At 57.7% G+C, this 23,595-nt stretch overlaps 1 protein-coding gene across 4 annotated transcripts; it reads left to right on the top strand.

Moving 5' to 3' along the window:
• The first annotated feature begins 455 nt into the window (after positions 1-455).
• Positions 456-21,505, top strand: AHDC1 (AT-hook DNA binding motif containing 1). Of its 4 annotated transcripts, none has more exons than XM_082750805.1 (6): positions 461-640; positions 1,008-1,084; positions 5,800-5,911; positions 6,052-6,089; positions 6,490-11,406; positions 21,057-21,505. In XM_082750805.1, the coding sequence occupies exon 5, from the start codon at positions 6,564-6,566 to the stop codon at positions 11,361-11,363; it is 4,800 nt and encodes a 1,599-aa protein (XP_082606931.1). In that variant the 5' UTR covers positions 461-640; positions 1,008-1,084; positions 5,800-5,911; positions 6,052-6,089; positions 6,490-6,563; the 3' UTR covers positions 11,364-11,406; positions 21,057-21,505. The 4 variants fall into 4 exon arrangements, with proteins under 4 accessions (XP_082606930.1, XP_082606931.1, XP_082606932.1 ...); XM_082750806.1 differs by having other exon boundaries at positions 5,800-5,920; XM_082750804.1 differs by lacking the exon at positions 1,008-1,084 and having other exon boundaries at positions 456-640.
• Positions 21,506-23,595: the final 2,090 nt, after the last annotated feature.

The following is a 23,595-nucleotide window of genomic DNA, read 5'->3' as shown; positions in this document are numbered from 1 at the left end:
GTGGAGGAGAGTGAAGGCCAGCAGCCTATACACACCACCTGGAAATCTGCATTTACCATGTCTTCAAATAGCAGTTCTCACACCTGCATTCTGAATAAGCTGTTAGCGTATATGGTTTCCCCAAATCATGCCTCCCCAATTCATAATATTGCCCCACTTTATAGATGAGAAAACTGAGAGCCAGAGAGGTGAACTGACTTGCCCAAGATCATACGCTGAGGGTTGAGCCAAGGACTGTCTGGCTCCCATGCATGTGTGTTCAGGTTCATGCATGTACCTACGTACATGTACAAAGATACTGCTTCCCAGCAATCTGGGGTGTCAACAGGTCTGCAGTTCCCCAGTTGCAGGTGATTTCATTTTCTGCGAGACTGGACCCCAGCCATGTTAGCCTCCTGGTCCCTTTATCTGGCTCCTCCTGTGTCCACGCTTATGCCTGGGTGTTGTGTTTGCTTCCACAGATGGGAGCTTGCCTACCTGTCTACCCATCGGCCTGGACCCCAGAGCCTGCCCAGCTAAGTGCGTGCAGAGGGCCCCGGTTTCGGGGCAACTCTCAAGCTGCCTCAGAGACCACCCTGGGATCTCTGACAAAGACCGGCCTTTCCTGCTGAGCCAGACCTTGTCTACACAGCCTGTTCAGGTAACAGTGTACGGGGAAGCCAGTTCTGTGCCTGGGCCACTCCCAGAAAGTAAGGGTCAGGGGGACTGACTTTTCAGTCTTAGCAGGAATCCCCCACCCCCAGCTTAGGCCAAAAAGTCACCCATTATAGAATCAGAATACATTAACCCCACTTATTCAAAACTCCCCATTATCCAGAAAGGGGAACTGAGGCCCATGGATTATGCGGCAAATCCCCTGGAGTCCTGCCTCCTAGTCTGGGGACTCTTCTCAGTACCTTGTGGACCTGAGAGAACTGGGAAGAGAAAAGGGTTGTGACAGTGACCAGAACTCAGGGCAGAGTTAGAAACCAGAGTACGTGATGTGTGCTGCTGACCACCCCCCCCAGGACCCCTGTCTGCTGGAATCTGGAAGCAGAGAGCTGGGAGGCCAAGGTGAGGTGCCAAGAGGACCTGGGTAATTCAGGTAGGCTAGGTCATCCTTAGGAGGTGGGGTAGGGGTTAGGACCTGCCTCCCAGTTCCCAGCCCTGATCAGCCCACCCAGGCTCCAGAGGCCAGGTGGGGCTGCCCTGCCCTGCAGAGGCAACTCCCTGAACTGACACAGGGAGCCTGCAGGCTCCAGGAAGCTCCCTAGAGCCCAGCCTGCTTGGGGACTCCACCCAGCCTCCAAAAGAGCATTCCTGGGGCCTGAGGTCTAGGGGTGGGGCCTCCTGGGATGGTAAGGGTGGGAGGTGTGGCTATGGAAGGATGCAGGGCTCTGTGTACCCAACTGTAAATGCACAGGGCATCGTGTGTGCGAGCCCTCAGGCTTGTGAGTGAGCCGGTGTGTGTAGGGCTCTGTCCTTAGGTACACAGGGTTCCGTATGCGGGAGTTACATAAGTGCTCTGGGCTGGGGGACATTTGAGGGAACTACAGGGGAGTGTTGAGTGCAGGATTCAGAGTGTGTCCTGGGTAGGTGGGGAGTCCTGGAGAGTGGTGAGGGCCACACTAGATGGTATATGTGTGCAGGGCACTAGTGCACACTGAATAGGTGTGTAACCAGGAATCTGAACACACTGGGGTGATATGTGGGCACACTCTGTCGGTGTGGAGTGTGCACACGGGATCTCCCTGCATGTCACCCGGGAAGCTCGCGTTCAGGGTTCTGGGCGCACACTTGCGGGTGGTATGTGTGTGTGTGTGGATCCATTTGTGCTTTGGAGGTGGGCTGGGCAGGCCTTCAGCAGAGCTGGTCTCAGCAGTGCCCAGCCTTGTGGCCAAATCGCTGAAGTCACTTCCTTTCCAGCTTCAACTTTCCAGGAGGAGGAGTTCTTCAGACCTGGGCGGGGAAGGGGGGGCGGGACGAGGAGCTCTCAGGGGAAGGAGGTGGGCGGGGGTGAGAGGCTGTGGGGAGGGCCTGGTGGGGCTGGAGGAGGGAGTCCTCCGGGAGACAGAAGGAAAGACTAGGACAGGAGTCTGGAAGGGCCAAGGGCAGGAGGAGATGGGGGTGGAGCAGGGCGGGAAGCGCAGTCCCTGGGTGACCTCGGAGGGAGGAAGGGAGGGCCGCCCGGCAGGGTGACCCTCAGGTTCAGCCAGAGCTGGCAGTGGTGCCTGCAACACCTGGCACCCAGGGCAGGGGGCTGGCAAGGGGCGGGTCTAAGGAAGACCTGCTTGCCAGGTGCCCCGCTCTGGGCAGGAAGGGGGTGGGCGAGGGCTGCACAAAGGAGCTCTGTGTGGCTAGGGTAGGGTGGGGTGGGGTGTGCTATACCGTGGGGTTGGGGGGGGGGCTGATGACTCTAGGAGGCCAGGCAGGACTTGCTTCCCCTTGGGGGCATCGGTGGCTCTAAGGGGACACCTAGTGGTGAGGGAGGGTAGTGCGTTTGGATGACTGAGGTGGGAGGGGATGAAGAAACTGGGAAGGGGTAAATTAGAAGTCAAAAATTAGAACGGGTGATGAGGGTTGGGACTGTTGGAGGAGGCTGCAAGGGAGGGAGCTGACTCTCTGGACGGTGAAAAAGTTTGCACCGGAGGCGTTAAACCCAAATTCAGACTTGGGCTCTTCCAAGTCCTGGCTGTTTGTCTTCAAGGGCATCACTTAACCTCTCTGTACCTCTGTTTAAATACCAAATAAGTGACAGCTGCTGTTAATTATTTTCATCAGTGTCCTCTTTGGTAGACTTTTGGGCTGGAGTCAGGTTGGAAGATCTTTGAGCACTAGTGGGTGGGTGGGAGGGGGCAGAAGGAGATTGAGAGGGGTGCTGCAGATCCTGGGGGATAAAGGCTCCAAAGGGAGGTGACAGGGGAGGGCTCACAGCAGTAGTAATAGCCCCTTTGATACACTGTTTTTCCTTTGAGGACATCCCTGGGCCTTGAATCCAGGCTGGGAGGGAAATGGTGTGGGGGGAGGAGTGTGCCGGCTGGAGAGAGGGTCATGAGGCCGGAAGTGAGAGCTGGGGCTGGCAGCCTGGCTCCCCTGGGGAGGCTGTGGGTGGGGGAGGGGGAGGCGGGCTGGGGAAGGGGTGGGGTGGTCACAGCCGCAGCGGGGGAGGGTGGGGCTGGGGACTCAAGGATGTGGGCTGGCGCTTCCCGGCACTGTGCACAGCAGGTTGGGGCCCCCAGCCCCCTCCCAGGCGGTTGGTGTCCCCATGGCAGACTCAGACACACTGACCCAGAAGCACACTGTCAGACAGAAGGACCCTTTTGACTTTGTTCACAGACATGGGATAGGTGGTGCCCTTGGGAGGGGTCCAAGAAAATGGCTGCCTGGGTGTGGTGGGGAGGGGAGCCAGCCGCTTCCCTCAGATCCTGGAGGCTGCTGGAGAGGGCAGTGGACAGAGTCAGGAGGTCTGGCAGGAGGACATGCCCAAAGGTCTTCAAGCGGGGGGTGGAACAGAAGCAACCACTGGAGAGGAGGTTTTCCCTTCTGCCAAGATCACACCCTCAGGGCCCCAAGTGGGAGGTCTCCAGAGCAGGGAGGCTTGGTGAGCCCCACCCTCAGGAAGGGAGGCATCGCAAAGACTCTCGGGAGCCACGGGTCAACCATACCAGGTCAACCATACCTTTGGAAATGGGACTTGGAGGGGCCAGGGTCTGTGCCCGTTCCCTCCTTCGTGAGCCTGTTACTCACAGTCCTTCTTGCAAGAGCAGTGGGTGAGAGCCTGGCCTGGGAGGAGCCAGTCTGCAGCCTACAGCCTACAGCCTGGGCAAGAGCAAGACCCTGAGTGATGGAGCAGGCCGGACAGTGATGGGCAACCGAGGCCTGGGAACTGCAGAGGGAAAAGGGACAGTGGTCAGAGGGATGTTCTGTCTGGATAAGCAATCGAAGGGCTCTCCCCAGCCGTTTTGTGACCTTGGGCAAAGGCCCTTCCCTCTTTGGATCTCAGTTTCCTCATCTGTAAAATGGGAAGGGCACAAGGTGGCACCAGAACCTGATACCCATGAGGAAGCTGATTTAAAGTACAGATTCCCAGATGTCCCTTCAGATCTGTGAGTCAGACTCCCCTGGACGAGGGCCTGGGTATCTGGAATGTTACACAGCTCCCCCAGGCCCAGGGTTTGGAAGCCAAATGGCTTGGAGATTTTAAGGTTCCTCCCAGCCTTAAATTAAACCTCAGCTCTAGGAGCAGCGCCTTCAGGAGTGGCGGAGGGAGAGCTGCAGAACTGGGAGGGGAAGCAGGCTTTGGGCTTGGGGCAGATTTAGGAATCCTGCCACTTTGCAGCTATGTGACTTCAGGCAAGTCCCACACCCAGCACTCCGAGCCTCCATGGGGATAATCGGCCCTGCCTCCTGGGATGCTGGGGAGATTCAGTGGGTCACATGTGTGGAAGTGCTTTGTAGGTTGCAAAGCACTGCCCACCACAGGAGAGTGGAAGAGCGTTCCTTTCCACACCATCTTGTCCCTGAGTCGACTCCATGGTCTTCCTGAGCAGCTGGTGGGAGTCTGCATGTGTGTGTGGTGGGGGTGGGGGTGGGGGTTGACCCCGGGGGTCAGGTCAGAGCCAAACACTAAGAAGTGATCGGGGTCAAGCTTTCAGACCCTCCCCGTGGTCAGGGCCCTGAGTCCCCAGGCTCCCTTGGGAGTCAGATATGCCTGGATTGAAATCCCAGCTCTGCCCTGACCAGCTCAGGGAGTTAGTCAGTAAATATTTATGTAGCATCCAAAGCCCAGGCCCTGGGGTCAGAGGATACAGTGGTAAACAAGACAGACACAGGGCCTGCCCACGAAGGGCCCACATTCTGTGGGGGAGACTCGCCGAAAAGCCAGTCATACAAGTAGTTGGTTGCAATTGTGATAGATAGTATGAAGGGGAAGTAGAGAGGCCTCTGAGAGTTCACAGCAAGGGCCAGACTGTGGCCAGAGGTGCGATGGGGGGCGGGGGACGGTGAGGGGAGTCAGAGAGGGCCTCTCTGATAAAGGTGGGAGAGAGGCAGAGAACATCCCTTTCCATGTGCTTGTCCCTCACCCTCTCTCCACACCCTTCTTGGGTCCCACCTTTGGATCTTGAGAAGAATGAGAGAGAACCACTGGGGAAAAAGGCAGGGCTGATTGCTCTCTGCACCTCATTCATTCATTCATAAGAAACAGTTAATACTTCCTGAAGCACCCTTATGGGCCACATGCGGGTCACGGTGTTGGGAGATACACACAGAAGTGAACAGATAGAAATCCCTGCCTTCGTGGAACTCACCGCCTTCCAGTGGCTGGTTTCCTCCTCTGTGAAGGTGCGAATGGTAATCCTACTGATCTCAGGTTTGCAGGGGGCTTAGATGAGATAATCCACATAAAGTGCTTATTAGCCCACTGTTTGGCAGTAGAGAAAGTGTCCCCAAAGTGTGTGAGCTTTTGTTGTTGTTGACTCCCTGGTATGATTGTCACACCTCTGACCTGAGGCACTCTTCACTTTTTCTTTACAGCTCTTATCCCACTAATAATTAAATCATTTATGATTATCTGATCACTGTCTGTCTACCCGGTCTTTGTGCAAAGTAGGCACTCCATAAGTAATGAGTATATGAATGAATGCTGTTCCTTCATCTCTGAGCCTCCATTTCTTCATCTGCAAGATGGGGTTATTAATAGCCCCTACCTCACAGGATTTGTATGAAGAATTAAGTGAAACGATGCCTGGACAGCTTCCAGCCCAGCGCCTGGCGCGCAGTAGGTGCTCACTAAACCTGAGCTGCGATGGTCCTTTCCAGGCGCTGTCCACACCCCGAGGCCTGGGCTCAGGCCGAAGTTGCTCCACAGCACCCCCGGCTGACAGCCAGCAACGGGCAGAGCCCCCAGGCACGGGGGCCCTCTCTCTCCCAGGTCAGCAGGGTGCGTGCCCTGGAGGGAGCACCAGGGAGCTGGGGGTGGTGTGTGGAGGAGATCAGGCCAGTGGGCACAAATGGTTAGGCTGTGGCCACCTGACAATTCAGATCCCCTGTTTCCTGTCTTGTCGCCCACAGAGATCTCCAGTGTGACAGCCCAGGCGGCAGAGCCGAGGGTAAGTGGCCGGGCTTCTGAAATGGAGGTGGGGGGCAGGTGGTGGGTGGGTAAGAGGGAAAAGGTCATGCCCTGGGTAGGATTTCCTGGCCTTCTCCTTAAGTTTGATCTGGATGGAGTGGTCACCCCAGCCTGCTGATGGCCTTCCCTCGCCCAGGCAGGCATCCTCTTCTCTCTGAGCCCATAGCCAGGGTCTAGAAGAGGGTGAGCTTCTGACAAGTGGAACTGGGGCCCCTGAGGGGTTCCTGGTGCATGCGGTGGTTCGGGAAAAGGCTGGAAGTCAAAGCGGGGAATAGGGTTTGAGGGGACTCCCAGGAGGGGTGGCAGGGCCTCCCTGAGGATGTGGGAAGCCGAGGTCTTGGGCGTTCCGTGAGGGCCTTCTTGCCCGTCCTGCCCCACAGGTCCCGGTCCCGGCTTCTCGCACCCTCATGTCAGCCCCGGCCCCGCCCGGCGGCCCGCGGAGGACAAGGTCAGGATGCGTGTGAAGCCCCAGGGCCTGGTGGTGACTTCCAGTGCCGTGTGCAGCTCTCCTGACTACCTCCGGGAGCCCAAGTACTACCCCGGCGGCCCCCCCACCCCACGGCCCTTGCTTCCCACCCGGCCCCCTGCCAGCCCACCCGACAAGGCCTTCGCCCACACCTTCTCTGAGAACCCACGCCCACCCCCACGCCGGGACCCCAGCACCCGGCGCCCACCAGTCCTTGCCAAGGGGGACGACCCGCTGCCCCCGAGGGCAGCCCGTCCGGTCTCCCAAGCCCGCTGCCCCACCCCCGCGGGAGACAGCAACAGCTCCCGACGGCGCTGGGACAACGGGCGGGTGAAGCTGCGTCCAGTAGTGCGGTTGATTGACATCATGAAGGACCTGACACGGCTCTCCCAGGACCTGCAGCACAGTGGTGTGCACCTGGACTGCGGTGGCCTCAGACTCAGCCGCCCCCCTGCCCCACCCCCCGGTGACCTTCAGTACAGCTTCTTCTCCTCACCCAGCCTGGCCAACAGCATCCGCAGCCCCGAGGAGCGGGCTGCCCCCCACGCCAAGTCAGAGAGGCCCAGCCATCCCCTGTATGAGCCTGAGCCCGAGCCTAGGGACAGCCCCCAGCCTGGCCAAGGCCACAGTCCCGGAGCCACAGCCGCGGCCACCGGGCTGCCCCCGGAGCCTGAGCCAGACGGCCCTGATTACTCGGAACTCGCTGACGCCGACATCCTCAGCGAGCTGGCCTCCCTCACTTGCCCCGAGGCCCAGCTGCTGGAGGCCCAGGCCCTTGAGCCACCATCTCCTGAGCCAGAGCCTCAGCTCCTGGACCCCCAGCCCCGCTTCCTGGACCCACAGGCACTAGAGCCGCTTGGGGAAGCTTTGGAGCTGCCACCCCTGCAACCCCTTGCTGATCCTCTGGGGCTACCAGGCCTGGCACTCCAGGCCCTGGATACCCTGCCCGACTCCCTGGAGTCGCAGCTGCTCGACCCTCAGGCACTCGACCCTCTGCCCAAGTTGCTTGACGTCCCTGGCCGCCGTCTGGAGCCTCAGCAGCCCCTGGGGCCCTGCCCATTGGGTGAGCCCTTGCGCCTGGACTTGTGTTCACCTCATGGCCCCCACGGGCCTGAGGGTCACCCCAAGTATGCCTTGAGGCGCACTGATAGGCCAAAGATCCTGTGTCGCCGGCGGAAAGCTGGACGGGGGCGCAAGGCTGACGCCGGACCGGAGGGCCGCCTGCTGCCCCTGCCTATGCCCACGGGGCTGGCGGCCGCCTTGGCTGAGCCCCCACCACCACCGCCTCCACCACCTCCCGCCCTGCAAGGCCCGGCCCCGGTCCCAGAGCTGGAGCCAGAATCTTCCCAGACTCCCGTGGTCCCCGCCCGCAGAGGCAAGTGCCGGGGCGTGCGGCGCATGGTGGTGAAGATGGCCAAAATCCCCGTGTCGCTGGGGCGGCGGAACAAGACCACATACAAGGTGTCCTCTTTGAGCAGCAGTCTGAGTGTAGAGGGCAAGGAGCTGGGCCTGCGCGTGTCCGCGGAGCCCACCCCACTGCTGAAGATGAAGAACAATGGACGGAACGTGGTGGTGGTCTTCCCCCCTGGGGAGATGCCCATTATTCTTAAGCGGAAGCGCGGCCGCCCTCCCAAGAACCTGCTGCTGGGTCCCGGCAAGCCCAAGGAGCCAGCAGTGGTCGCAGCGGAAGCGGCCACCGTGGCTGCGGCCACCATGGCCATGCCGGAGGTGAAGAAACGGCGGCGGCGGAAGCAGAAGTTGGCCTCCCCCCAGCCATCATATGCAGCAGACGCCAATGACAGTAAGGCTGAGTACTCCGACGTGCTCGCCAAGCTGGCCTTCCTGAACCGCCAGAGCCAGTGCGCTGGGCGGTGCTCACCCCCCCGCTGCTGGACACCCAGCGAGCCCGAGTCAGTACACCAGGCACCCGACACACAGAGCATCTCCCACTTTCTGCACCGGGTGCAGGGCTTCCGACGGCGGGGCGGTAAAGCAGGCGGTTTCGGTGGCCGGGGCGGGGGCCACGCTGCCAAGGCAGCCCGATGCTCCTTCAGTGACTTCTTTGAGGGCATCGGCAAGAAAAAGAAAGTGGTGGCGGTGGCAGCTGCTGGTGTTGGGGGTCCCAGCCTCACCGAATTGGGGCACCCACGCAAAAGGGGCCGAGGGGAGGTGGATGCCATGACCGGGAAGCCAAAACGCAAAAGGCGGTCCCGAAAGAATGGGACTCTGTTTCCAGAGCAGGTGCCTAGTGGCCCAGGCTTTGGGGAGGCTGGCGCTGAGTGGGCCGGGGACAAGGGTGGTGGCTGGGCCCCTCACCATGGGCACCCAGGCGGGCAAGCTGGCCGAAACTGTGGGTTCCAGGGGACCGAGGCCCAGGCCTTTGCCTCCACTGGGCTTGAGAGTGGGGCCTCGGGCCGCAGCAGCTACTACGGTACCAGCGCGCCTGCGGGCCAGACCGAGCTCAGCCAGGAGCGCCAGAACCTCTTCACCGGCTACTTCCGCTCACTGCTCGATTCGGATGACTCCTCCGACCTCTTAGACTTCGCCCTCTCAGCCTCTCGTCCCGAGTCCCGGAAGGCATCAGGCGCCTACGCAGGGCCCCCCACCAGCACCCTACCTGCCCAGCGGGGCCTGGCCACCTTCCCCAGCCGGGGGGCCAAGGCCAGCCCGGTGGCTGTGGGCAGCGGCGGGGCCGGTGCGGACCCCTCCTTCCAGCCCGTCCTGCCCACTCGCCAGACCTTCCCGCCAGGCCGGGCGGCGAGCTACGGGATAACTCCAGCCACTTCAGACTGCCGGGCATCCGAGACCTTCCCGAAGCTGGCTCCCCCGCCGTCAGCCGTGGCCCGCTCGCCTACCGCCCACCCGCCCGCCACCACCTACCCACCTCAGTACGGTGGCTATGGGGCTGGACAGAGCGTTTTCGCCCCAGCAAAGCCCTTCACGGGCCAAGACTGTGCTAACAGCAAGGACTGCAGCTTCGCCTACGGCAGTGGCAATAGCCTGCCTGCCTCTCCCAGCAGCGCCCACAGCGCCGGCTACGCCCCACCGCCCACGGGTGGCCCTTGCCTGCCACCCGGCAAGGCCTCCTTCTTCAACAGCTCTGAGGGGGCCCCCTTCTCCGGGTCCGCCCCCACACCCCTGCGCTGTGACAGCCGGGCCAGCACCGTCTCTCCCGGTGGCTACATGGTACCCAAGGGCACCACGGCCTCGGCCACCTCTGCTGCCTCTGCCGCCTCCTCCTCCTCGTCCTCCTTCCAGCCCTCGCCTGAAAACTGTCGGCAGTTTGCGGGGGCTTCTCAGTGGCCTTTCCGGCAGGGCTATGGAGGCCTGGACTGGGCCTCAGAGGCCTTCAGTCAGCTCTACAATCCTGGTTTCGACTGCCATGTCAGCGAGCCCAACGTGATCCTGGACATCTCCAACTACACGCCGCAGAAGGTGAAGCAGCAGACGGCTGTGTCCGAGACCTTCTCGGAATCGTCCTCCGACAGCACCCAGTTCAATCAGCCGGTCGGCGGCGGTTTCCGGCGCGCCAACAGCGAGGCCTCGAGCAGCGAGGGCCAGTCAAGCCTGTCCAGCCTGGAGAAACTGATGATGGACTGGAACGAGGCATCCTCTGCCCCCGGCTACAACTGGAACCAGAGCGTCCTCTTCCAGAGCAGCTCAAAGCCGGGCCGTGGACGGCGGAAGAAGGTGGACCTATTCGAGGCCTCACACCTGGGCTTCCCGTCCTCTGCCTCGGCCACTGCCTCAGGCTACCCATCCAAACGGAGCACCGGGCCCCGGCAGCCGCGGGGTGGACGGGGTGGTGGGGCCTGCTCAGCTAAGAAGGAGCGGGGCGGGGCGGCCGCCAAAGCCAAGTTTATCCCCAAGCCACAGCCCGTCAACCCCCTGTTCCAGGACAGCCCAGACCTCGGCCTGGACTACTACAGTGGGGACAGCAGCATGTCGCCACTGCCCTCCCAGTCGCGGGCCTTCGGTGTGGGTGAGCGAGACCCTTGTGACTTCATGGGACCCTACTCCATGAACCCGTCCACTCCTTCTGACGGCACCTTCGGCCAAGGCTTCCACTGCGACTCGCCCAGCCTGGGTGCCCCTGACCTAGACGGCAAGCATTTCCCACCTCTGGCGCACCCACCCACGGTGTTTGACGCTGGTCTGCAGAAGGCGTACTCACCCACCTGCTCACCCACGCTGGGCTTCAAGGAAGAACTGCGGCCGCCACCCACAAAGCTGGCTGCCTGTGAGCCCCTCAAACATGGGCTCCAGGGGGCCAGTCTGGGCCACGCGGCTGCTGCCCAGGCCCACCTTAGCTGCCGGGACCTGCCACTGGGCCAGCCCCACTACGACTCCCCCAGCTGCAAGGGCACAGCTTATTGGTACCCGCCAGGCTCAGCTGCCCGCAGCCCACCCTATGAAGGGAAGGTGGGTACGGGGCTGCTGGCTGACTTCCTGGGCAGGACGGAGGCTGCGTGCCTCAGTGCCCCACACCTGGCTAGTCCGCCAGCCACACCCAAGGCCGACAAGGAGCCACTGGAGATGGCCCGGCCACCTGGCCCACCCCGTGGCCCTGCCGCCGCCGCCGCTGGCTATGGCTGCCCGCTCCTTAGTGACTTGACCCTGTCCCCTGTGCCGAGGGACTCGCTGCTGCCCCTGCAGGATACCGCCTACAGGTATCCAGGCTTCATGCCGCAGGCGCATCCCGGCTTGGGTGGGGGCCCCAAGAGCGGCTTCCTGGGGCCCATGGCGGAACCTCACCACGAGGACACATTCACCGTCACCTCCCTGTAGTGCCAACTGAAATGCCGACTGGACCTCGAGGTTTTGTTCCTGGGTGAGTCTGGGGGTGTGGGTAGAGTGGGGAGAGGCCTGGGTAGGCGTCTCGGGGCAGGGCGGGGGGGCAGCGATGAGGACATTAGCACTCGGGCAAGGGGAAGGGGTACAGAAGTGAGAAGGAGGATTTAAGGACAAGATCGGGCACCCCAATAAGAGGAAGTTGGGATTCAGGAAGGCGCCTGGGGTTAGATGTTGGGGACAGTCTTCGGGAAGAGGTGGGGTGCTCGGGTGGGGAACCCACTCGGACATTCAGTCACTGAGATGGTTGGAGAACCCTAGGTTGGATGGGGCCATCTGGTTCAGTTCATCAAATATTTATTTCCCTTGCCTGTGCTAGGTCCTGGGCAGGTGCTACCTGAATCCCCGGAAACACTCACCCCATGACCTCTTGCCAGGGAGGACATTTGCATGGCCCCGTGGGAGATGAGTGGAGAGTGAAAGAAGCAGGGTGGATAATTGGCCTCCAGGGCGCACCCAGGGTGCTGACCCAGCCTGGCTAGCTAGTTTCTCTAGGAGCCACATTTACTTCAGGGTGCCTGGCCAGGGCCAGGCTGAGGGTGTGGTCACTATATCTTGGTTACACTCTGCAAGGGCTTTACAAAATGGTCTGAAGTGTCTTTCCTGGTCTCCTTCAGGGCCCACCCAAAGATTATTTTTCACTGTCTCTGACCCGAGGCGGGGCTCACAGTGGTCGGAGGCAAGTGGGATGGGGATCCGGAGGTGGACAAGGAAGGCTGAGGTCCTGCTTGTGCCTGACCAGCCCCCACCCACCCAGCGGCTCCATCCCCAGGCTGGATAGTTCCTGCCTAAGAAAAGCCAGTCTCCCTTTCCTACAGCCAAATGCTTTTCCAAGAGTTCAGTTAAATTTTGCTGGATGTTTTGATCCTGTGTTTTATCAGGCATGGTGTCCTCATGAGGTAGAGTCAAAGTTTTAGTATTCTCAAGGTTTTGTTTTCAGAAACGGAAAATAAAAGAGGGGAAATGCCCCCAAAATGGGTTAAAAGGGACAAGGTCAGAAGAATCATTTTTTCAAAGCACAAGGTGCTCCAGGAAACACAGCCACAACTGGCCTATCAGATCCCACTGCTTGGACAGTTCTGTTTGGACAGAACTGCCCCGGATGTGGTGGGTGCTGGGGAAGTGGCCTAGGGGCCTGTCTGAGCCCTTCGCCCTCCACCCCTGCTGCCACCGCAGCCTCTTGGGAGAGCCTCTTCCTGGAGAAGGAACAGCAGGGCTCCTGGAAAGTCCCATCCCTGTGCTGGGGAGGCCATTCAAGGCCAGGGGGACTCCAGGTCCTGAAGTCGTGTCAGTGGAAACTTATTATCCCCTTTCTGCCTGACCCCAGGTCCCTTGGTGCCTGAAGGTGGCCAGGGGCAGCACGTGGGAATTAGGAGGCCTAGGGAAGGACCATTCCCCAATTGGCCATCAACATGCTTCGTGTCCTTGACCACACTTTTACTCCCTCTGGCCCTGGGCCTCTGTTTCCCCATCTGTTCAAGAAATTTGGCTTTGATAATCTCGTAGGTTTTGCAATTCTGCGTGGCATGGACAGTGGACCAAACTTTCTCTTTTTTTTTTCCTTTTTTTTTTTTTTTTTTTTTGGCAGCATATTTTCCTCCTAATGAAGCCAGGCCAAGATTAAAATGGCCTTCCATTCCCCATGCGCCTCACTGCAAGCCGCAGAGCTGCAGATCTGAAGCAGGCCAGGGAGAAGCTGCTTAGGGTTTAAAATGTCAAACTCTTGATCCTCCTCACTGGAGGGGAGATGTCTCGTGGATAATCCAGAAATGTGAAATAATCCAAAAACCGTTCCTCCTGGGCTCTGGATGGGAAAATAAAACGAGTGTGGGGGCTGGGTGTTTGAGCAGGTCACAGCTCAGTGAGATACATAATGGAACCATCCAGTGAGGCCTGAACACAGGAGGAACTGGGATGCCATCCAGCCCCACATTCTGGCCACACTCCCCACTCAGGGCTGAGAGTTGATAGTGCTGTCCTCAGACTGATGCATTCAGTTCTGGAGACATCTGTCCATCCCCTGCCACGAAGCAGGCATTGGGGACACCCCACTTAGCACCACAGATGAAGTCCTGGTCCTCAGAGGGCTTTCAGTTGAGAGAGAAAGACAGTATGTAGGCTGACACAAGGCATTTGGTAAGGATTATCATAGGAAGGACTGCGAGGAGATTTCGGGAGCCTGCAGCAGGCTGACCAGATCCTGAAGTCGACACCTAAAGGATGAAGGGACACCGGCTAGACAGGGAGTGGGAAGGGCATTCTGGGCAGAGGGAACAGCAGTGGGTGAAGCGGGGGGCAGGAAGGAGCTCAACCTTGAGGAACCGATAAGAGGATAGTAATTACCCATTGAGTGAGCAGGCAAAGCAGGCAGGGTCAGATCATGTGGGCAGGGCACCGGAAGGAGTTTGAACTATATTCCAAACCCAGTGGGGAGCCACTGAAGTTATCAGCTAGAAGGCTAACCCCCATACCCACACATACAGCACCCCCCCCCACCCCAGAGCAAGGGCTGAAGGAAGGAGACCTCATTCGCCAGCAGGCAGTGAGCATTTGGATGTGGGGCACTGGAGAAGCACGGGTCAGCTCCACCCCACATCTTGAGCCTTTTGCTGCCTGTCCTGATGCCAGGCACAGAGGAGACAAAGCAGACACAGTCCTGTCCTCAAGAGTTCAGCATCCACCCCGGGAAGATAAAACAGGTACACAAAGAACCGGAAAACAGCTGGTGGCAAGTGGCAGGTGCCCAAAGGCAGGGAGAAACAAAGTTTGTGTACTAGGAAGGTGGGTGTTCAGGTCACAGGTCATCTCTCAAGAGTTTTTGGTGAGAAAAGAGACCTACGTCTGTGCTGGGCCCTTCATGCAACACTGCCCCACTAAGCCTTCATGGCAGGCTGGAAACGGTAGTGCCTGCCCCTTGTCACCCCATCAGAGAGTTGAGGAAGTGGGTGCAGCTGGAAAGCTTGCCCAGGGGATCCACAGTTAGTCTGGTGGAGTCGGGATTCGAACCCAGTAATGCCCCTCTCACCCAGAACCTGGGTACCCTGCCATACCACTCTCTCAACATCCCACACCTACTGATTCCCCATCTGCAAAATGACACTTTGGTTGGACACTCAAATGTTTCAGGGTCTGACATTTTATTTTATTTTTTAAGATTTTATTTATTTGAAAGCGAGAGAGAAAGCATGGGGGGGAGGGTCAGAGGGAGAAGCAGACCCCCGCTGAGAAGGGAGCCCAATGCGGGAGTCAATCCCGGGACTTTGGATCATGACCTGAGCGAAAGGCAGTTGCCCAACCAGATGAGCCACCCAGGTACGCTGGGTCTGACATTTTAAGCGGATTTTGAGGTTCTGTGGAAGACGCTGCATTTAAGCTCAGCTTTGAATAGGCAAGATTTGGATGGACAGAGACTTGAGGGGAAAGGTGTTCTAGGCAGAGGTAACTGTGGGCAAGGGAAGGGTCACACCCCACTATGAATTAGAAGAGGAAAGCTCAAGGGAGCCAGAATGGAGAATGTGGGACCCCCTTGGTCTGGGAGCTGAGCTGGTAGAACAGAGGGAAGAGGAAGAGGGCAGGGAGTGCTGGGGTCCCAGCACAGACCTCTCCAGACCCTGAGGTGGAAAACCCAGCTAGGGAGACCGACTCCACATTGGGCCCTCATAGCTGAAGTCAGTCCTACCACACCCTGTGCCATTGGGAAGGGCCCTCCAAGGTGCTCAGGAGTCCCCCTCTCCGCCTTATTCCCTCTCCGGCATGGACCTGAGGCCAAGAGAAATGTCACAGGTCCTCCAAGGTTACACCAGCCTGGGGCCCAACCAGAGCAGGAAGCAGTTTCCAAGGCCTCCAGCCAACCAGGGTCAGCAGACATGCCCAGACCTGGGCCAGGCCCCAGTTGCTCCGGGCTTTGTCTCTTCTGCGTCTTGAAGCCTCAAGAGGTCACTTGATCTTGCCTCTGGCTCTGAGCAAGGAGCCCTCACGTCAGGGGTCAGCCATCCCTGCCCTGCCTCTTGTGGGCTTCTCTTCACACTCTGAGGTCGTCCTCCCTCCCATCTTATGTCTTGCCTCTCCCGCGGCCATTTTCAGGCCAAGCCTTCTTGTTCTAAGCCTTCATTTCCTGGAAATACAATCTCCCTGTGAACATACTCTCTCACACTCCTCCTCTCCCATCTCCCCACATCCCTGTGGACCCGGAAGAGCCCAAGGGAGTGAGGCCCTGGAAATGGAGGGGGCCAGTGAGGAGCATGCCGGAGGCACAGACCAGCGTTTGTGCAGGGCCTGGTTCCATCCCTTACCAGTTACGTGACCCGGTGAGTCACATCACCTTGCTGTGTCTCTAGTGAGAATTAATGAGATTACCCATGAAGCCCGGTCCCTGGCACACAGTAAGCATGTAGTCAGTGGATGGTACATGGGTGGACGAATGCCTCCCACCAGCTGAATTCTGTCACCCAGTCTGTGTGACTCATACACACTTCTGACCCTTTCCTCCTCGCTCAGGACTCTGTGGGTAGCCAGCCTCCTTCACCTGCTGTCCCTGTTGTCTCGTAGGAAGGATTTTGTGTCTCACGTGGGTGTGGGTCCTTTGGTGGGAGGCTCTGAATCACCACCTAGTTTTTGGCCTTAGCAACTGGGCTGATTCCTCCCTGGGGGGCCCCGAGGCAAGGTAAGTCACCAATACATATACACCCCGCCCCCTGCCAAGGGACCTAAAGCCTGATGGGCAGCAGGACCCAGACTTCTACATGACCCCCGTCAGCCAGAAACCCTTCCCACGCAGGTTCTTACACCAATCCCCTCTCTCGGTGCCTTGTGTCTTTGTAAACACACCATGGTTATATCTTGGCGGACTTGCCATCTTTGTCGCCATCACTTTTGCTGCCGTAGTGCCCTCTGTGCTAGAGGGCAGGACGAAGTAGGTTAAGTCTGTGCTCAACACACATGAACACCAGCCACCTGCCCCAGGCCAGGCACTATATCTGCTGCTGGGGAGACCACTGAACGCGACCAGCAGTGTCCTGCCCTCGTGGAGTTCACGGGCTGTCAACAGGTGTCCACTGAAAGTCTCCGTGGGAGCATCATTCTCCAGGACAGGGTCTGAAATGGGCCCCCTGGAAATTCCAGGGACCCCCCCACCTTGAACCATGAGCAGGGCAGGCTGCAAAAGCTTCCTGGAGCCAGAAAATCAGACAATGAGTCTTGGGGGCGTCGGTTAGGTGTCCGATTCTTGATCTCCGCTCGGGTGTTGATCTCTGGGTTATGAATTCAAGCCCTGCGCTGGATGTAGAGCCTATTTTGTTTTAATTAATTAATTTATTTATTTATTTATTTTTCAAGATTTTTTTATTTCTTCATGTAACAGAGAGAGAGATCACAAGTAGGCAAAGAGGCAGGCAGAGAGAGAGGAAGGGAAGCAGGCTCCCTGCTGAGTAGAGAGCCCGATGCAGGACTCGAGCCCAAGACCCTGAGATCACCACCCAAGCCGAAGGCAGAGGCCCAACCCACGGAGCCACCCAGGTGCTCTGAGCCTATTTTTTTTTTTTTAAGATTTTATTTATTTATTTAACAGAGAGAGAGAACACAAGTAGACAGAGCAGCAGGCGGGGGGGGGGGGGCAGGCTCCCTGCTGAGGAGAGAGCCCGATGCCCTACTCCATCCCAGGACCCTGAGATTATGACCTGAGCCAAAGGCAGAGGCTCAACCCACTGAACTACCCCAGTGCCCCGCCTATTTTATTTTTTTTAAAAAAGGAGAAAGTGGGTCTTGAACAAATTTAAAGCTTCAGAACTGTAGTCCTGGGTCAGTCATCCAGTGGCTGCCCTGTTGCTGCCCTGAAACCTGCCCCCAGCCCCCATCTGTTCCCCTCATTGTGGCCCCCAGAGTGCTAGTTCTTCAGCATTTCTGGACGCATGGTGTCTGGAGTCCCCCAGATATTTACTGGATGAATGGATTCCAGCCCATTTTCTCCTGTGCCTCCATTGCTTCCCATCTGTCGACTGCATCCCCTCCCCACCCCCCCGCCCCGCCCCTCCAGTCTCCTTGCCTGCAAAGTAAGGGCCCAGCCACTAGCCTGGTATTCCGGATATTCTGCTCTTCCTTTTCTGCCCTGACCTCCTCCTCACATACCATCCCTTTCCCGCCCTAGAATGTGTAATTAGGAGGGAGCTTTCTTTACCCCAGTGTGCCCTGTGCCTTGTCCCTAGCTTTCCCTGGTCTGGGCTCCCCCTTTCTTGCCCACCATCCATCTCCCACCTGTCAGTTCCTATCTTTCATTCACGTGTCACCTCCTCCAAGAAGCGCTCCAGGATCTTTCCCAGGCCCACTTAATCTCCAGCCCTTTATGCATCCATGACAGCCCTTCCCAGGAATGTCCTAACCACATCATCGGCTCCTTTAGTCTGGTTGCTCACTGCTGTGCATGTTCCCTGTCTTCCTCAGCTCCCCCATGATCTGTTCAGCCCCCTACTTAAAGACTGAATCCCAGAGAGGGAGAGGACTTGCCCTAGGTGACACAGCACACCCAGCTCAGACGCTCACGCGTTCTCTCTGACTTCTGCTCTACTGCCTTGTTTGTGTTAGACCCCTTTCTGGAGGGCAGAGATCTGCAGGTGGAAGTGAGACCATAGCTCCCGGCCTGGCAGTCAGTGGGCGTGAATACCTGTCTGCTGGTCGCTGGAATGAGTGCACGGATGTGTGCGCCTTCTGGGGGGAGAGCTGCTCTCCGTGGACGGCCTGATTTATACGTGAGCTGAGCACTGCGAGTGCCTGCTCAGCTAGCCCCTGATGATGCTCCCAGTGCAGCCCCTCCTGACGGGCAGAGACGGCTTCCCACCTCGGCACCTCAGCCAATAAAACTGCTGGGCCCTGAGGACTCTGTAGAATGTGGCTCTGCAGTCCTCGATTATAGAGGCACTAAAAGGTTAAGTCTCAGGAACAATGGCTGGTGTCCTGGGGCGCCAGGCTCAGGCTGGCACTGGGGATAGAGAGGTACCGCATACAGGTCTCTGCCCTGGAGGAGCGTGGAAGGGAATGAGAAGTGCACCAGTAGCTATGGTAACAGGGTGGCCTTAGGAGGCATCCTGGAGGTGTGCAAGACCTGAGCTGGACCACGCCGAGCCGCTCAGACTTAGAGCGGTCATCACTCTGGCATTCAGTCAGCACCGTCTCGACCCCAGCGTGTGCTGGGCACCGTGCTCAACAGTGGCCTGAAAAGCAAGGGTTCCTCCTGCCAAGGCAGGGTTAGGTGCCCCGCTTGGTGCTCCTGGAGCCCTCCGGACATCCCTTGACACCTCCCCCATCTCTCTGCCTTGGGACTGCTGGTTCTGGGGTCTGCTTTGCTTCCCTCTAGACTCCATGAGCCCCTCAAGGGCAGGGGCCAGATCTGCCTCCTGCGCTGTGTCCCCATTGCCCAGCGTGGGTCCTCGCCTGGCACCACAGCCTTAGTTCTGTTTTGTGGAGTTGAACCCAGTGAGGTCAGGGTCTCACGGGGCTACGGGGGATCCTCCCTTCTCCCGGCTCAGGACCCTCTGGAGTTGATTCTCTCCCCAACCCTCACCCCCACCATCCCCACCATCCCCCAGATGCTGGCCAAGTCCTGAAAGGTGGGGAGGGCAGGGGGAGGAGGAAGGTGAGACAGGGAGGGCTGAGCAGAGGGCGAAAAAGCCTCCCTGCTGCCTGGCCGCAGGCACCTCGGGAACAGTTCTGGCAGGAGCTGCCTGCTGGGCTGAGATCACCATGGAGACCTGGCTTGGAGAGGGTCACTGGCAGTGGCTAAGGGCCGGAGGGGGCGGGGGCGACAGGGATTTGTGCAGAGGCTCCCAGCCTGCCCCGGGGCCCTTCTGGGGAGCAGGGAAGGCTGGGGCTTAGTATAGTCCACTTGCTGAGTGGTTTGGGGCAGCCGGTCCTGAATCTCCCCCTCACTTGTCACCCAGGCACACTCTACCTGTCGCCCCAGCAGAGGTTCCTTAGCTTGGCAGCTGTTCTTCAGCCGAAGTAAAGCTGCCCTACAGAAAAGGCCTCTAGCCCGCCCCCCCCCCCACACCCTGGCTGAACACATTCCCCAGATATAGTCGTCCTGGCCCTAATGGATACCCTCTTTATGGCTCCAGGTGGTCTGCTTATCACCCGAACTGGAGGACTGTCCATCCCATTGGCACCCCTGGCCCCAAGAGCTGCTTTTCCACCATTTGCCCCGGTTCTGATGCAACTGCACCCTAAGAGGCACACCCCTTCCCCCATCCTCCACTCCATCCTCCATCCTGGATGGATACTCCATCCTCTGCTCCCTCGCTCCCTCCAGCCTCTGCTTGCCACCTGGGCTGACAGACTGGAATGGGGGCTGCCTCTACCTATTGGGAGCCCACCTGGTTCCCCTGGCCTTGGGTCGGGGGTGGGGGGAGTCCTGGCAAGTCCAGCCTCAGGACAAAAGTCTTCCCCAGGGCTGACTGCCCAGCAGACAGCAGCCGAGGCTGAGCAGAATTTAAATGTGGCCCTGTTGGGAAGGGGAGCCAAGAAAGGACAAGAGGAAAGGCTTTCTGTGGCCGCCTGCTTCCTGCAGGCGTGGGGGAGGGGGGGTATTCTGCTAGGGGGTGTTAGAAGGCAGTTGTAGCTCCCCCCACCCCTTAATTCTGGTGGGCTGGTCACTCACCGAGTGCAGGGACAGGGTCTTGAGAATAACGGAGTCCATCCCTGTCCCTCTGGGCATCTTCCCCCTAGCCTCTGCAAAGCCTGGAGAAGGGATACTTCAGAGCTCCAGCATCTGGTGACTGTAGGATCTGGGAGCTTGGAAGTTTCTGAGCCTCAGCAGCCAAACACAGATGGTATTGTGTTAGGCCATTTCTTTATTCCTTTATTCAGACAAACATCCCCGTCACCTTGCCTTTGGAAGGAACCGAACGGCATTGGAGGGCACAGGGAAAGGGTTGGAATTAGAAGAAATGAAAGTGCACAGGTGTGCAGTTCATACCTGTCTGTGCTCAAGCCCTTTGCTCCCCACTGTGTCATTCCTCAAATAGCCTAGCTTGGAGGAATTACTAAACTCATTGTTACATGAGGAAACCGAGGCTTGGGGCACCTAGCTGGCTCAGGCCCCAGGAAAATAATAATGGTGTATAATCAGCATCATTTCTTATGTTTCCTGTACCAGGCTTAAGCCATCTTAAGCCTCTGAATCCTCCCAACAAACCTATGGGATAGTTTGATTATCAACTTTTTACAGAGGAGTAAACTGAGGCTCATGGAGATGCACTGACTTGCCCAGCATCCTAGAGCTGTCCAGGGGTGGTGCTGGCATTCGAACTCAGCTGTGTCTGACTCAAGAGCCCAAGTCTCTGGCAGATTGCGCTGCCCGGAAACCCAATCCCTCGCCAGGAGCCTCCTTCCCCTCTGGGAGGCGGGCTGTGGATACAGACCTGTTTTACAAATGGGGAACCTGAGTTCCGAGAAGACCAGGAACAGTCCATTGTCTCACTAGGGGCTATTTGGAGTGCTCCGGGAGAAGGAACAATATGATTAGCTTCTCCCAGAATCCTGGTAGGAACTGAGTGGGGGTCCCACTCTTAGCCTCTCTGTTCTTAGAGCTCAGTGTCTGTGCCCACCACTGACTTCTGCTTCTTCTTTTGTGTTTCTTTGCAGCTTTCAGAAAACCAACGCCAAGATCCCTCCCAGCGTCCGCATTGTCCTCTGGCAGGAGCGCTTGCCCCTCCACCTCCCCCCCCACCCCACCTGTCCCCCTTGCACTACCATCTCCCCACCCCACCCCTCCCCGCCCATCTCCTCCACGCAGAAGCCGAAGGTGAGCCCTTTCTGCACAAAACCAGCAATTGTAAATACTTTTTAAAAATGTACAAAACTTAAAAACAAAACACAGTTTTAGAAAAAGACAAAAAAAAAAAAGAGAGAGCGAGAGAGCGCGCGAGCGTGTGCAAGAGGTTGCGAGCGGGGGCCCCCCGAGGTGTCCAGAGCCCCTGCAAGTATGCACTGAGACATTTATCTACAGGTCGTTTGACAAAAATGAACAATATCCTATTTATTGTATATACTGTTTTATTATAAATCGTGGATTGTATATTGCATTCTGTAAACCTGCTGTGGTCCCGTGGTGTGCAAATTCGCATGGTGGGGGGGAGGGGCAGAACCTCTTGCGGGAGCTTTTTTTTTCCCTTTCTTTCTTATTTTTCACTCTTTTGGGTTTTCTCTTCTGTTGTTGTTGTTGTTTTCTGTTTTGGCAGGACACACCCAAAGATCCAAGTTTGTATTAAAAAGAAATGAAAAAAAGCAAAAAAAAAAAAAAAAAAAAAAAACCACCTCGTGTCTTGTGAAAGGGGGTGAGGGGGTGAGTGAAGGGTGGATGGAATGGAAGGCATGGTTGGGTTTTGTCACCAGACACTGGCTCCCCAGAATTGAAATACCCCTTCATGTGTTCCCACCTTCTGCCAGAGATCTGAGACAGCTTTGCATTGGAGGGTACCAGACCCCTCCCAGATTACAGCCCAGGCCCTGGGTCTCCCCTGCCGCAAGGGGATCCCAGCCTGCTCCCCAGGGCTTCTTGGCCCCTGCCCATGCTTTAGGTCCCAGACCCAGGGATTCTGCCTCCTAGACCCTGTCTTGGTCCTGGGTCTCCCCTGATTCTGAAACCCATGTTGTGTCCCATGTCCTAGGATCCCACAAGTACGGGAATGCTGGCGTCTTAGACCCCTCTTCTCCCCTTCTCCCCTCAAGTCCTATGTGTCCTCTCCTGGAGGGATCCCTGTTATAAATCAGGTCTCGAAGTTTCTTTGCTTCTGGACCCTCTCATTCCATCCTAGATCCCAGGTCTCTTGACTCCAGCCCTTTTTTCTTTTTTCTTTTTATTTATTTATTTTTTTTCATCGTAACAGTATTCATTGTTTTTGCACCACACCCAGTGCTCCATGCAATCCGTGCCCTCTCTAATACCCACCACCTGGTTCCCCCAACCTCCCACCCCACCCCACCCCGACTCCAGCCCTTTCATTTCTACTGTGTCATCCCAGCTTCTGGGCCCTACAGTTCTCTGGTTCAGGGGACACCTGTCTTTGAGATGCTCATGCCTTCCTAAGCCCAAGAACTCTTATGGGGGAACCCCTTTTCCCACAAGGACTGGAGTACCCCCTGTTTATCTCTCATTCACCCCAGGTCCTTTGGCTTCCAGGCCCCCATTTTGCCTCAGCACACCTGATGTACCTGCTTCTGCCTGTGCAAAATCCAAAGTTTGACTAGGCCAGTAACCCCAATATTTCTGCCTTCCCCGTTCTTACCCTGAACCCCAAATGCTGGGTCTGTTTCCTCCCAGCATTTGTAAACTATGTATAAAGAAAACTCAATCCTGTGCGTATTTCTGGTGGACCTGGAAAGGCTAAATTGTTCCCCACTCCCTGACTTTGGGAGTTCTTGACTGCCCTTAATCAAATTAATGCCCACTTTGGGCTGCCTGGTCTTTAGCAAGCAGCTTTTCCCATAGATCCGCTGCTGATTGTGGCTCTCTGTCTCCCCACTGAAGATCAGGGAGACCCTGAGGAACCCTCTGAGGGACACACACCCCCAGCTTCTGGGGACCCTTACCTGAGAGAGGATGTCTGAGGATTCGGATGGGGCAGATAAAACAATCCCCCAAAACCACAGCCTCTCTGCCGAATGTGAGACTTATCCACCCCCCCAAGTCCCTCTATGTGTCCCCAACTCTCAGATGAAAACATTGTCACCACACTCCCTGGTGAGGCAAAGACAACACAAGCTCAAGGCCACAATCTAGTATGCTGTTGCAAGCGGAGGCAGGGAGCAGTAAGACCCAGTAAGAGTCGGGAAGGGGATCTTTTGTTCCCAGAGGAGTAAACAGCATGTGCAAAGGCCTGGGGGTGGGGGCGGTGGGGCAGGTGGCCACCACAGTAGGTAGGTCTGCACTTTGTACAGGGGGAGAGGACAGGGAGGGGGCTTTGGCAAGGTCATTTTGGGGCCCAGCAGAGGCTGGTTGGAGTAGGTGGCATGGAAGAAACCAGTGCAGGAGGTGACAGAAGCTTGTTTTCAGCCCCTGAATCGCCTACAGGGAGAAAATAAGTGTGTTCAGCACTGCTGAGGAAGCAGACGCAGCTTGGGGTCACTGTCCAGGTTGGGGCAGGTTGGGGGGGCGGTGCTCTGAAGGCTCCGTAGGGGGAGG

Source organism: Mustela nivalis (genome assembly GCF_964662115.1).
Source record: "Mustela nivalis genome assembly, contig: HAP1_SCAFFOLD_1886, whole genome shotgun sequence".
Taxonomy (NCBI): domain Eukaryota; kingdom Metazoa; phylum Chordata; class Mammalia; order Carnivora; family Mustelidae; genus Mustela; species Mustela nivalis.
The sequence above is the reverse complement of the archived record's forward strand: the minus strand, read 5'-3'. Positions and strand labels throughout refer to the sequence as shown.